A 13,113-nucleotide genomic window follows, 5' to 3' on the forward strand; every position below is an offset into this window, starting at 1 on the left:
AAACACTTAAGTTTTAATATGGATTTTATTCTCAACATAGTTTAAAATGAAAATACATTACAGGTATCTTGAGAGATTAAGAATATTTCACAGTGGCTAAATACAGTAATAACAATTCACATAATTATAGATGTCAGCCTAGTTCTAGTGATCTACAACACATCTAAATCCCCTCTTTTTGAACAACAAAGAAAAAACACTAATAAAACTTGGGGTGCAAAACTTACCAAAAAGTATTTAATTCCCTGTACCTCTAGTACAGTACAGTACTTACTTTATTTTAAATAATGCTGGAATCCAAGAGAGCAGACCCTTGTCTATGTGCATGTTAAATTCCAAGGAAGAGACAGAGTCTGCTTCACCAGCAATTTTTCCTGTGTCCGTCTCTTTCCCATAGAACAGCTGTGTCCATCTGCAAATAATGACAACTATGATAAAATATACATCAATATCAGATATATATAATGTACAGTACAAAATTCCCACCAATTCCAAGCAATATTACCATCAGTAATCCAATCAAAAGTGGATTAAGATATCTGACTAATTTCAATGTGCAGTATAGAACATGCTTTAAAGGATCTGATTTTGTTCTTGTCTATTCTTTTACCAATCAGCCAATATCAATTACAGTATAAGGAAGTGAAACATGCACCATGCCTTACTAAAATAAGCCAAGACACATCTAAGAAACTTGGGACATTGAACAAGTAATAACAACAACATGTAAGATATCACAGGCATGCATATTACAGTTTAAAACACACAACACACATCCTGAATTATTAACAAGGAAGCTATATGCTGAATATATGCTGGAAAATAACAAATGTTAGATAATTCACAAATTCTAGCATTATAAACCTAAAATTAAATATTAGCATTTTTAAATATTATATCTCAATTTAATCTTGAAATAAAATATAAAATTAAATTCCACAAGGCATGATAATCTAAATAAAATATAAAATGTAAATTCCAATCTTCATTTAAGACATACTCATAGAGAAATACAATATAAGTTTGTGAATTCCAACAGCAAGCAGAAATATATGACATTGACATATTCATGAACAAAAATAAGAGGAATGGAGGGGGTGGGGGCATCAAGCATCGTAAAATGTTCCTTTCTGAGCATGACCCTCAGATGCTTCAATAGCCGGCCAATATATGGGTCCACCCTGGACATTTATCACAGGACAACCTCAAGACTTTAATCACCATTGTGACAGGGATCCATGTAACTGGTCCTCTAACATGTCAATGGAAGGCATGAAGGCTTAGACAAGCAGGAGTGCAATGTAATAAAACCAAAAGGCTGAAAGGCAAAGCAAATGAGAGCAAAAAAGCAAAACTTGTCTAGGAAGCCAAAATACAACTGATGAGGAAGGAATTAGAAAACACCCAGAACCCAAACCCCAAGACCATGGGTCAACATCAAAATGAGCAAAAAGCTAGTGCATCACCACCCAATGCCTCGCAACATAGAGACAACAAATCTTGCAACACTAGCAAGTACAAACCTGCAAAGACATGCACAAGAGTCAACAGAGGAATTAGAGAAAGATAAAATGAGTTGCAATAGAAACCCAAGTACTCAGGAAGCAATACCTCTCGTGCCCAGGCACACACACACCCAGACACCATAGGTACATCTCATGTGTCCTTGCCACTGGGAGTACAATATTCACTAGCAACAGATAGATGACAAATACAGAAATTGCCACACACTTCCTTCTCCACCATTACATGTATGGCCTTAAGTCAAGAACATTTGGGGGCCACAAACAGTGAAGGTTAGGAAGCCTGATGCCAAAAAAATCAAATATGAACCAAGATACAAATTAGGCATTTAGAAGCAAGCCACCCCATATGAGCCTCAGGAGACTCATGAGAGATAATAATAAGAAAAATAATTCACTGTGTTGGGGGATCAGCAGCCAGAATATGGCTGGTGATCCCCTGATCTGATGTATATATACACACGTTAGGCTTATATCAAGGCCCCCACCAGAGTCGAATTACTAACCCTTCCCAGGATGCAACCACACAAGCTGACTAACTCCTGGGTACCTATTTACAGGGGTGACCAGGGGGTCTCCTGGGTACCTAGGTGAACAGGGGTCTTAGGTGATAGGAAACATGCCTAATCATTTGTCATGCCTGGGATTTGAAACTGGAATTCCCAATTGTGAGTCGAGAACGAACCTAACTGTACTACCAAGGACTAAGGCATCAAGAAAACAAGGAAAACAAGAAAACAAACAAAACCCCTTTAAGAAATTGTGGCCAAAAGGCCTCACCACCCAACATGCCAACATGGCGAGGTGGATATTTTCAAAAAATAAAAAGGCAGAGCACAAGCCCAGAACATGACAGTACTGAGTTAAGAAAAGGGCCCCAAAAGGATTAAGTCCACACCTGAAGCAGTGAAGAGTTAAACTTGTCACTGCCCTCCTTAAGATTTGTGTAGGACCACTTGCAAAGATTCCTATTACAATTGGGGATAAAACCTTTTAGAGCCTGGTGGGCATTGTGTCTAGTGCATCTGAGCCTATGAAACAGTATACATACAGTATTAGTATGCTACAGTATTTGGGCCTGATGCATGGTTGTGGCTAGAGATAAAGCAGAGGCTTTAATGTGAAAATTTATCTTTCAAAGGTTTTTATGTACTGTACCTTTATAGGTACATTATTTGCAAATCCTAGTATTGTATGAGCATATGAACATGAACAAACATATAATAACTCAATCACTCTTCCCAAATTACTGTACATGAATTAGTCAAAATATATAAAAAAGTCATACTGCATGTTCATACATACATACATACATACATACATACATACATACATACATACATACATACATACATACATACATACATACATACATACATACATTACATACATACATTCAAACATACATACAAAGATGAGTTAATAAATAACATCACTTTTGATTCAAAGAACACACACATGATGTTACTGAAGAAGTTGAAATTCTGTATAAACTCTAATTCAGAAAAAAATTCAAGTCAAGATTCCATTTACTAGCTTAGAACCAAATAAACTTACATTTATAATTCTCACCAGACAAATTTTCATCTTTAAAAGCTATTAAATATACCATTTGGAAAAAAATATAGTCAACACTCGGTACAGTATATCATCTTGCTTTTGAATTACATATGTGGGAGTAAAATGTTAGCTGAGGATATAGGGAGGTTTATTGGATTAAATCTAGAAAATTATCATCACGGTTCCAGTTTCTAAATGTAGTTTCTCCTAAGGCATATACATGTATGCCTCCCAACAACAGTGAAAGATTAGGGTCGCAAAATAACGAGAAACTGTACTACCACTTGTCAACTGGATATGCAAGGAACAGCTAGCAATTACCATACCTACTTTTTAAGGGGTGGAAGACCTGTGTGCAAGTACCATGTATAGATGAATAACTACATCATGAATCATTATATTTAGATACCAAAAAAATTATGGATGGGCAAAAAGCCAGCATTGCATATAATGAAACTCCATTTTCTGGGTGAGCCCCAGAGGTTCCCTGGAGCTATCGGACTGATATGCAATATATTAGTCTGGGGCATCAGTCAATTGGAGTTCAGCCTACCGGGAACCTTGAGCCAAAACCTGACCCCCTCAGAGAGGCACAGGGAGCAATGGGCTATGGAAACCCCCCATATGGTTGGGAGCATTCCATGTCTGCCATTGACTGGGGTTAGGCACCCAGAAAGGCAGGTATAACAAAACAAACCCCACTTGGTAAGAAAATTGCAACCGAAGACTGGACAGAGTCAGAACTCCGCCAACACCCAAGGAAACAAGTCAGTCATGCGCCACTTGTGCACGCAGCCCTCCTCTCCCCAGGAGGGGGAGAGAGGAGCCTTGGACCCCCCACGCTGGCTACTCACACCTCCAGTTCGAAGGATGAGCATCAAAACCAAAACAAAAACGCCGACCGGAGGGAGGGTTGGTGCCAGGGAGCCTTCGGAACTTACTCAGAAAATGGCATTTCATTACATTCAACTCTGTTTTTCTGTGGGAAGCCCTGTCGGCTCCTTGGAGCTATATAACCAAAGGTAAGTAAAAGATGGACTTACCCAGAAGGCGGCTGCCACGCACTTCTCAACTCAAAGTCAAGACAACTGGCTGCAACCTGCTATCCGAAGCCACACACGAACGACCAGGGCCAGGAATGTTGACCAAATAATGGGCAGCCAGGACCTTGTTTGACCTTGTGCCTGAATGTCAGTCTAAAACATGTTGTCAAACACGACAGCCAAATCATCTAACTTACGAATGTCATGGGCATGAGGATAGACCACAGGCTGGCTAGACTTAATAATCCTGCGGACGATCTTTGAGACCTGAGCACTGGAACAGGGAATGAGGGAAACTGGAGCAACCCGAAGCGCGTCCCCGGCCACAGAAGCCGAGGTGCGCAGGTAACGGCGAAGAGCCGCAACCGGACACAACACATGATGCACCCCTGGTCTGACCAACCTAGCATCAATGACCCAAGGGCCCCCTCCAGAAATCCACCGTCTCGTTCTTCGCCAGAAAAGGAGACGGCTGCAACTGAACAAACCGACTACCAGGACTGAAGGAGCAGATTATCCTGCGTCGGAGGAGAACATGAAGCTCACCAATCCGACCCCTAGAGTCCAATGCCAAGAGAAACAAATCCTTGGAAAAACAATCTTGAACCGAAGGGGCCACCACAAACTGAAGGAGAGAGAGAGAAAACACCCAGTCCAAGGATCAGGGCAGCTCAGGTGGTGCATAAGCAGGCTGGAGATGAAACAAAGCATGAGAAAGCTTATGGAACGGGGCAGAAGTGACATCCACCCTGAGCACAAGCTGAAGAGCATCACACAATACAAGGCGACAGTATTCAGCATCAAATGATGGTCCTGAAAAAGCCAAGAAAAAAGGACAACAACCTGATCAGAAATAGAAGACAACCTACGAAGAGACAGAAAATGGCAAAAGGAACACCAGGAAACTTCATACTGTTGCCGAGACGAATGACACCATTATACTGTCACCGATGGTGTTCCTCACAGGTGGACACCATCAAAGAAGCCACCTGATCACCATACAAGTGATGATATACCCGTGTCGAAAGACATAAAGAGCGGAGGAGTAGACCGAACCAGTCCGATCTGCAGACAGAGGTGGAGCCACAGAAAACGCACCGGGTTCAGATTGAAAGAGCACCGAAAGAGCAGGACCCAAAGCAAAAGCTAGACCGGGGGGTTACCTTGAGGTTACCTTGAGGTTACCTTGAGGTGCTTCCGGGGCTTAGCGTCCCCGTGGCCCGGTCGTCGACCAGGCCTCCTGGTTGCTGGACTGATCAACCAGGCTGTTGGACGTGGCTGCTCGCAGCCTGATATATGAGTCACAGCCTGGTTGATCAGGTATCCTTTGGAGGTGCTTATCCAGTTCTCTCTTGAACACTGTGAGGGGATTGCCAGTTATGCCCCTTATGTGTAGCGGAAGCGTGTTGAACAGTCTCGGGCCTCTGATGTTGATAGAGTTCTCTCTCAGAGTACCTGTTGCAAAGAGAAACAAACCCTACCCCTACCTGGGGTAGACATACATGTAACCCCACCTCGACCAGTCCTATTGAAAGGCGTCGACTGCGACAGCTCCGCAGTTGGGGAAGAGTGCCACATATATCGAAAGACACCTCGACCACGCTGATGCAAAGAGGTCCACCTCTGGGAGAACCTTTCTGATGTACAACCTCAGAGATCACAGTACCATGTCCACACACACATCACCACCTCCCTATCATTGCTTTCAATACGGCCATTGGAGAATACTACACCAGCTAATAGAGAAGGAATGGTGCCCTATCAAATTTTTTTCGTCCTGCCTATCGCCTGCAGAAGAGAAGCACAACACCTTCAACAGGAACTCCTCACCATTAATGCAGCCATCAAGCATTTCCAATGCTAACTAGAAGAATGGGAATTTCATGTCCTCACTCACCACAAAACACTGACATGCCATGACAGTCAAGAGCAATTCTCACTCCCCACAGGTAGCCTGCAACCTGGGATACATCCAACCTCATCAAGAGTGCCAGCAACACAATATCTGATGTTCTTCTGGTCTGTTTGCCCCACCATAAGTCCTGTCTTGCAATGCCCGGCTCATGTGGCTTACTATGTGATCGCAAGGGCCCAGTGTAGAGACCCGGAACTTCAAGAAATATGGACGTTACTCACAGGGAATTGCTTCATCAACATTCCCTTGGTGGATGCAAACATATTGGCAAGCGACACTTTCCGGAACGGAACTCTGAGGCCCTACATTTTAACTCTGTTTCACTGGAAAATATTTTCAATATTACAATCTCTGGCACACCCAGGGGTGCATGCTACACAGCATCTAACAGAACCTCTCATATGGCTGGGACTCAATGCCAATGCCTGCCACGGCTCACGTGTCTCTCCAACAACCACAGCCGCACCTCATGGTTAGCCTCGTCATGATGCTGTCATACCAAACAACCACCCCTGTGACCATTTACATCAAATAAACATCTAGTATATTTGATGTAAATACCATATACACAATATGGTAATATTGTGTATTTATTGTCCAACCTGTCAGGGTACCTAAAAAGTAAAGAGTTTAGTCAAATTATCTACGGTACACACCAAACACTGCCTCTCACTTCTGCCAGAGCAACACCACACACTATCTCATCATTCTAACCAAACATTCCCTGTTCATCTCCTACATAACAAGAACTGTCTGGTTACAGTCAATAGCTCCAAGATCACTTCCAATTCTTTTTTTTGCACCAATCAGCTGTCTCTTAACTTTTCAATTTGTATTCATCAACCTTTATACCTTTGTGAGGCAATATCATTAATTTATTATTTTCATTCCTGTTCTTATGATCAGGTTCTCAATCCACTATTTACTCTCACTTTCTCCAAGGTGTGTTACTTTGTTTACAAAATCTAGCACTGGGACATCAAATATTAATTCAATAAAAGTACAATTTTCTTTCTCTTCTGTTCTTCATTTACTCCCTAGACATTCCACACAGCCCCAGCAGCTTTCTCTTGTTTTCTTGGATTTGAGAACAAACACACACACACACACCTAACTTGTTCCAACAGTCTACCACAGAGTGGTAGACTGTTGGAACAAGTTAAGTGAGAAGGTGGTGGAGGCCAAGACCGTCAGTAGTTTCAAAGCGTTATATGACAAAGAGTGCTGGGAAGACGGGACACCACGAGCGTAGCTCTCATCCTGTAACTACACTTAGGTAATTACACACACACACTAAATTTCAAAGTTCATCATCCCTAACTCAAATTGGCCACTTTTTTATTATAAAGGGATACAAGGCTATTTGCATTACCAAAGTATGCAATGAGGTCACCACATCCCTATGTGATAATTCTAGAGAAAATATTTATTGGAAGCATCCAATAACTCAAGATGGGTCTTAATGTTCTGGTTTAAAAATCATTCTAACCATGATAGAATCTCTAAGTGAGAAAAAGACTTGCAAGATCCACATATGTCAATAGATTACAAAATGGTATCATGGACTCCCTGTCAGACCTCACACTCCCCAACTACCATCTGCTTGAGCGTTAGAAGGAGACCTTTTACACCAAATACTTCAAACTAAGGAAGGAAGTCATTGGTGGCTACTTAGTATCCCTAACAGTTAGCCATGATAAAGCTAACAGTAAGTGGAAACTAGCGCATATTTTAGATAATGCCTAAAGCATATTTTAGATAACTGCCCGAAACGCTGTGCATATTGGTGGCTTTAGGCATTGTAAGTACAGTACTAGCTCTATCTAGAAATCCAACATTACGTTTGTAACTCATCTTGTGTGTATGTACTTTTACCTGAAAAAACATTTGATTTGATTATCTTGAAAATGTTACTAACACTATGAATCATTTTATATTCAATAGGGAGCAGTAGACAGCAAGCAGCATTGTTTATTAACTCATCCTTGTATTTATAAACAGTAATTTTAAGAAATCAATAACAGCTATCAAAAGATCAAAATAAAAAGATACTAGGAACCTACACATTGTATTGACTGAAGCCAAGATGCTTTGTCCTGGAACGAGAAAAGCAAACAAATTGTGCATATGTTAATAAAGGGTGAAACATTCAAATAGGTTAAAAGCATGCAAAAGACAAACAAATATGGGGCTATAATTATACCAAGTAAGGCTACAACAAAATACAGAGTATTATGCACAGCATTCCATAAATAGCATTAATAGCTTTGTGAATGCAAAGCATCAAATTTGCCACACACAGTTTAATGAAAGTCAGTACAAGATATCTATACAGTACTAAGAACTCTCTTTATATAATACTACACTATGTCGCATCTTATAACATATCTATATTGTCAAGGGAGATAACAAACAGAATATTTTTCTATATTAACACACTGCCCGGCCCGGTGCCAGCCGCCCAGCACACCCCAAGGTGGGCCGAGTGTTTTGCGTCAGTGTGCACCTGCACTAATATGTGTATACTCTCTCTAGTTTTCTCACGTCAATTCTTGCGCTAGGTCGCTCGTTTTGGTATCAAATTGTTCACAATAGAATAATCTAAAGGGATACATGCAAATAAGGTCAAAAAGCCTGGTCACCACACGCAGCAAACCCGAAAATCGGCCGAGCATTACCTGAGAGTGTGCACCCACCCACAATCAAATGTTTATACTCTTTTTTCAGTGTCCTCACCTCAATTTTTGTGCTATGTCGTTGATTTTGGTATCAAATTGTTCGCAATAAACATCTCTAAAGGAAAATAGGCATACAAGGTCAAATGGCCTGGCGAGCTACCCACACTGAACACCGAAATCGGCAGAGCATTACCCGTGAGCATGCACCCGCACTCAAATTTGTATGCTCTTTTCAACGTTCTTACCTCAATTTTGTGCTATGTCGTCCATTTTGGTGTCAAATTATTTGCAATAGAATGCTCTAGAAAGATATATGCATATAAGGTCAAATGGCCCAGCGCCACATGCAGCACACCCTCAGTTAGGTTGAGCTTTTCCCATGAGCGTGCACCACACCACTCGCATTCAAATATTAACTCTTTCCAGTTTTGTCACCAATTTTTTTTGCTACATCATTCATTCTGGTAACAAATTGTTTGCAATCAAAAGGCACACATTTTAAAACTAGTCCCATAATGATTGGGGACATAATGGATTTATAATGGATATTTAAATTTTGGATTCAGTACGCGTCCTTGCCCAGATTGAGTAAGTTCATATACGGACGCATTATGAATTATCAGCCAGGCAAAGTGTTAAGGTTATCTAATTTTCCGATAATTATTTCTTTTTTCTTTTTCTCGTATATTTTTCCTCCTTTTTCCAATGAAAAGTAAAATAGTTCAATATAATCGGTTCTTATATTTGTATACATCTATAATACAGTACACATATCAAAGTACTGTACTGAACGGCCATTCACTATTTTCTGAGCTATTCCACTGATGATTGATCCCTTAGGCAAGTTTATTGAATGTCCCATATGACAGGACCATGATACAATTTTCTAGGCAGGTTGACAACCTGCCTCAGTGCAACGGGGGATCTTGTCAAGCAACTGCAATGGGTCATATTAGTGCTAGGGAGGCAACTAATTGAAGATCAGTCCAGCCCAGACTATAGAAAACTTATTGAAATTACAAAGCCTTTTATATTACCTTTGAGCCCAATTTGGCACAACAGAGCTAATAAATAGCACTCTCACTGAATTGCTAGTTTCCCCACCCATGGCTGCTGAGTGAAGATGAAAGCAGACAGCTTTGGTGCTTGCAACTGAACCCTTAGTGGGAAAAAAAAAATATGTTGAATGTAATGAAACACCATTTTCTGGGTGAGCCCCGGAGGGTTCCTTGAGCTATCGGACTGATATACGCTATATTAGTCTGGGGCATCAGACTATGGTATCAGACTGTGTCGGCAATGAAGTTCTGCCGACCAGGGACCACGAGCCAGAACCTGGCCGCCTCAGAGAGGCACAGGGAGCAATGGTCTATGGAAACCCCCATGTGTTTGTAAGTAATTCCATGTCTGCCATCGACCAGTATTAGGCACCCAGAAAGGTAGGCATAACAAAATAAACTCCACTTGGTAAGAAATTGCAACCAAAGACCGAACAGAGAGACAGAACTCCCCCAAAAATCATAAGAAAACAAGCAAACTTCATTCACCGCTGTCACACCGCTTGCCTGCGCAGCCCTCCCTTCCCCGGCTGGGGGAAAAGCCCTGGTCACCCGCACCGGCTACTCGTATATCAATTTGGAGGCTGAGCATCAAAAACAAAACCGCCAACAGGAGGGAGAGAGGGTGCCAGGGAGCTTCCGAGCTTCACCCAGAAAATGGCGTTTCATTACATTCAACGTTGATTTTCGGTCGGAGCCCCTCTGGCTCCCTGGAGCTACATAACTAAAGACAAGTAAAAGAGGGACTTACCGGGGAGGCGACCACAACACGCACATCAACTCGAAGGCGAGACAACTGGCTGCAACCGCCAACCCAAAGCCACACACGAACGACCAGGACAAGGTACATTTACCAAATAATGGTAAATAACGGAAGGACCTTGTTCGACCTCTAAAATCCCCGTGCCCGAATGTCGACCCACGACACGTTGCCAAACACGGTAGCCAAAACAGCATATATACGAACGTCATGGGCACGAGGACAGACCGCAGGCTGGTTAGACCTAATAACCCTGAGGACGAACTGAGAGATCTGAGTGCTGGCACAGGGAACGAAGGAAATCAGATCAACCCAAAATACGTCCCCGGCCACAGAAGCCAAGGTGCACAGGTAACAGTAAAGCCACAACCGGACACAACACATGATGCACCCCTGGCCTGACCAACAAAGCATCAATGACCAAGGGCCCCTCCGGAAGCCCGCCAACTTCTTGTTTGCCAGAAAAGAAGGAGACGGCTGCAAACGAAAAAACCAGCCATCAGGACCGAAAGAGCAGAAACCCCTGCGCTGGAGGAGAGCATGAAGTTCACGAACCCGACCCCCAGAGGTTAATGCCAACAGATATAGAGCCTTGGAAAAACAATCTTGAATCGAAGGGGCCAGCACAAACTGAGGAGAAGAGAGAAAAAAAAAGAGCACCCGGTCCAAGGACCAGGAAGGCTCAGGCAGCACATGAGCAGGCCGGAGATCAAACAAAGCACGAGGAAGCGTACGGAATGGGACAGAGGTGACATCCACCCACGAACGAAAGCTGAAGCAGCTCTGCCAGCGCCGTATAATAAGAGGCGACAGTATTGGGCATCAAATGATGGTCCTGAAAGAGCCAAGAAAGAAAGAAAGAACAAAACAACCCAAATGGATATAGAAGACAACCTACGAAAAGAGAGGAAATGGCAAAAAGAACGCCAGGAAATTTCATACTGTTGCCAAGACGAAGATTGCAGGTTAGACACCATCAATGAAGCCACCTGATCACCATACAAGTGGTGATTCACCCATGTCAAAACAACCAGACGCGAAGAGCAGAGTAGTAGAACGAACCAGCATGTACAGGACAGGTTCGATCTGCTGAAAGAAGCAGAGCCACGGGTTCGGACACCGAGCAAGCAGCGCCTGAAACCAAGGCAGGGCCGGCTACCTAGAGGCCACAAGGATGACTCTCACATGGTAAGACTCCAAAAGAGCCAGAACCCAAAGCAACAGCTGGACCAGGGGAAAGAGGTATAGGTAAACCCACTTCGACCAGTCCTGCTGAAAGGCATCCACCGCAACAACTCCACAGTCGGGGAAGGGTGCCACATATATCGGGAGATGCCTCGACCACGTCAATGCGAAGGTCCACCTCCAGAAGCCCAAACGTCTGGCAGAGCCAACTGAAGGAGTCTGTGTTGACCGTCCATTCCGTGGACAGGGAAATGAACCATGACAGACTGTCCGCCAGAACACTGAACACTCCCCGGCTGTAAACCGCATGGAGAGCCAAACCCTGAGAATCCAGCAGACAAGTCACTCGAAGTGACCAGCCCCAAAGAGCGAAGGACCGGAGAGTGTGTCTGCAGAGAGCAGTCCGAATGGAGCCGGACTATAGAGCCCGAGTGACCCAAACCCTCCGAAGCGACAGCTAAACTACTGAACTCCCGCACTGTGCTGTGAGCCTGACGGAAGGATGGAGCCTACTGCCCCTGGCCAGCCTGGTGAGCACTGGTCACAAAACCCCAGCCGAAAGACGAGGCATCTGTGAACACATCAAGCAAGGGCTTGGGTAAGCACCAAGGCACTAAACCCCAAAAAGCCCGAAGAGGAAGCAGACGACACAGCAACCGACACAAGGTCGGTTGCTGTGTCGACCTTGCGACACAGGTCGACACAGGAGGTCGGAGGTCGAACTCGGCGGTCGCGAGAGAGGCGGAAGGGACAGCCTCAAAGGAACTGGAACAAACACTGAAGCCAGCAGGGTAAACCAGCACGGTGAAGGTCAGACTTCCCAGCACAACTGGTCAAGCCAATGACGAACGACCCGGAAACCCCCTAGACAGGCCACCATGACCCGGGTAAGATGCGTGAATATGTGAGGTGCCAGATTCAAGCCAAAAGGAAGGCAACAAAAGCGGTAAGCCTTTCACCCCACAACAAAACCTAACCAGTCCCTAAACCCTGGATGAAAAGGGACGTGTCAAAATGAATCCCGGAGGTTCGGAGACACCATTCAAGAACCTGGTTCGAAAAGAAGCTGGACCTGGAAGAGAGTGGTCATCCGAAAGGAGGGGCAAAGAATCCAGGGGTTCAGACGGGACAAGTCCAGAATGAACTGAATATCCGCACAGTCCCATTTCAGTACTGGAAATGGCCAGGAAACCTACCTGAGGCTTCGTTTCGACCACGCCCAAACTGAGCCACTCCTAGATGACCTGATAGAGCAAAGGGGAAGAAGCCTGCCCTGCTAGCCCTGAACTTCCCCAGAGAAGGAGCTGCAACCACAGGCCGGAGGACATGACCCAAAACGCTCACAAATCATGGGACCAGGCGTGAGCAAACAGCGCAAGCCTCCTGCCCAG

The 13,113-nt window shown here is 43.8% G+C and overlaps 1 protein-coding gene across 11 annotated transcripts in view; it reads right to left on the bottom strand.

Moving 5' to 3' along the window:
- The window catches only part of Tmem63 (transmembrane protein 63), an 84,601-nt gene that overhangs the window by 60,363 nt on the left and 11,125 nt on the right, over nt 1–13,113 (bottom strand). For 8 of the 11 annotated variants that reach the window (XR_006773107.2, XM_045745521.2, XM_045745520.2 and 5 more), the window contains exons 5-6: nt 8,105–8,137; nt 275–412 (exon numbers count right to left, since the gene is read on the bottom strand). Coding sequence is in view for 10 of the 11 variants with exons in the window: in XM_045745521.2 (XP_045601477.1) it covers nt 275–412; nt 8,105–8,137 (171 nt within the window). In the remaining variant the exon portion in view is untranslated. The remainder of the gene's footprint in view (nt 1–274; nt 413–8,104; nt 8,138–13,113) is intronic. The other 3 variants (XM_069325278.1, XM_045745523.2, XM_069325277.1) reach the window with 1 other exon arrangement.

Source organism: Procambarus clarkii, chromosome 16 (genome assembly GCF_040958095.1).
Source record: "Procambarus clarkii isolate CNS0578487 chromosome 16, FALCON_Pclarkii_2.0, whole genome shotgun sequence".
Lineage (NCBI taxonomy): Eukaryota > Metazoa > Arthropoda > Malacostraca > Decapoda > Cambaridae > Procambarus > Procambarus clarkii.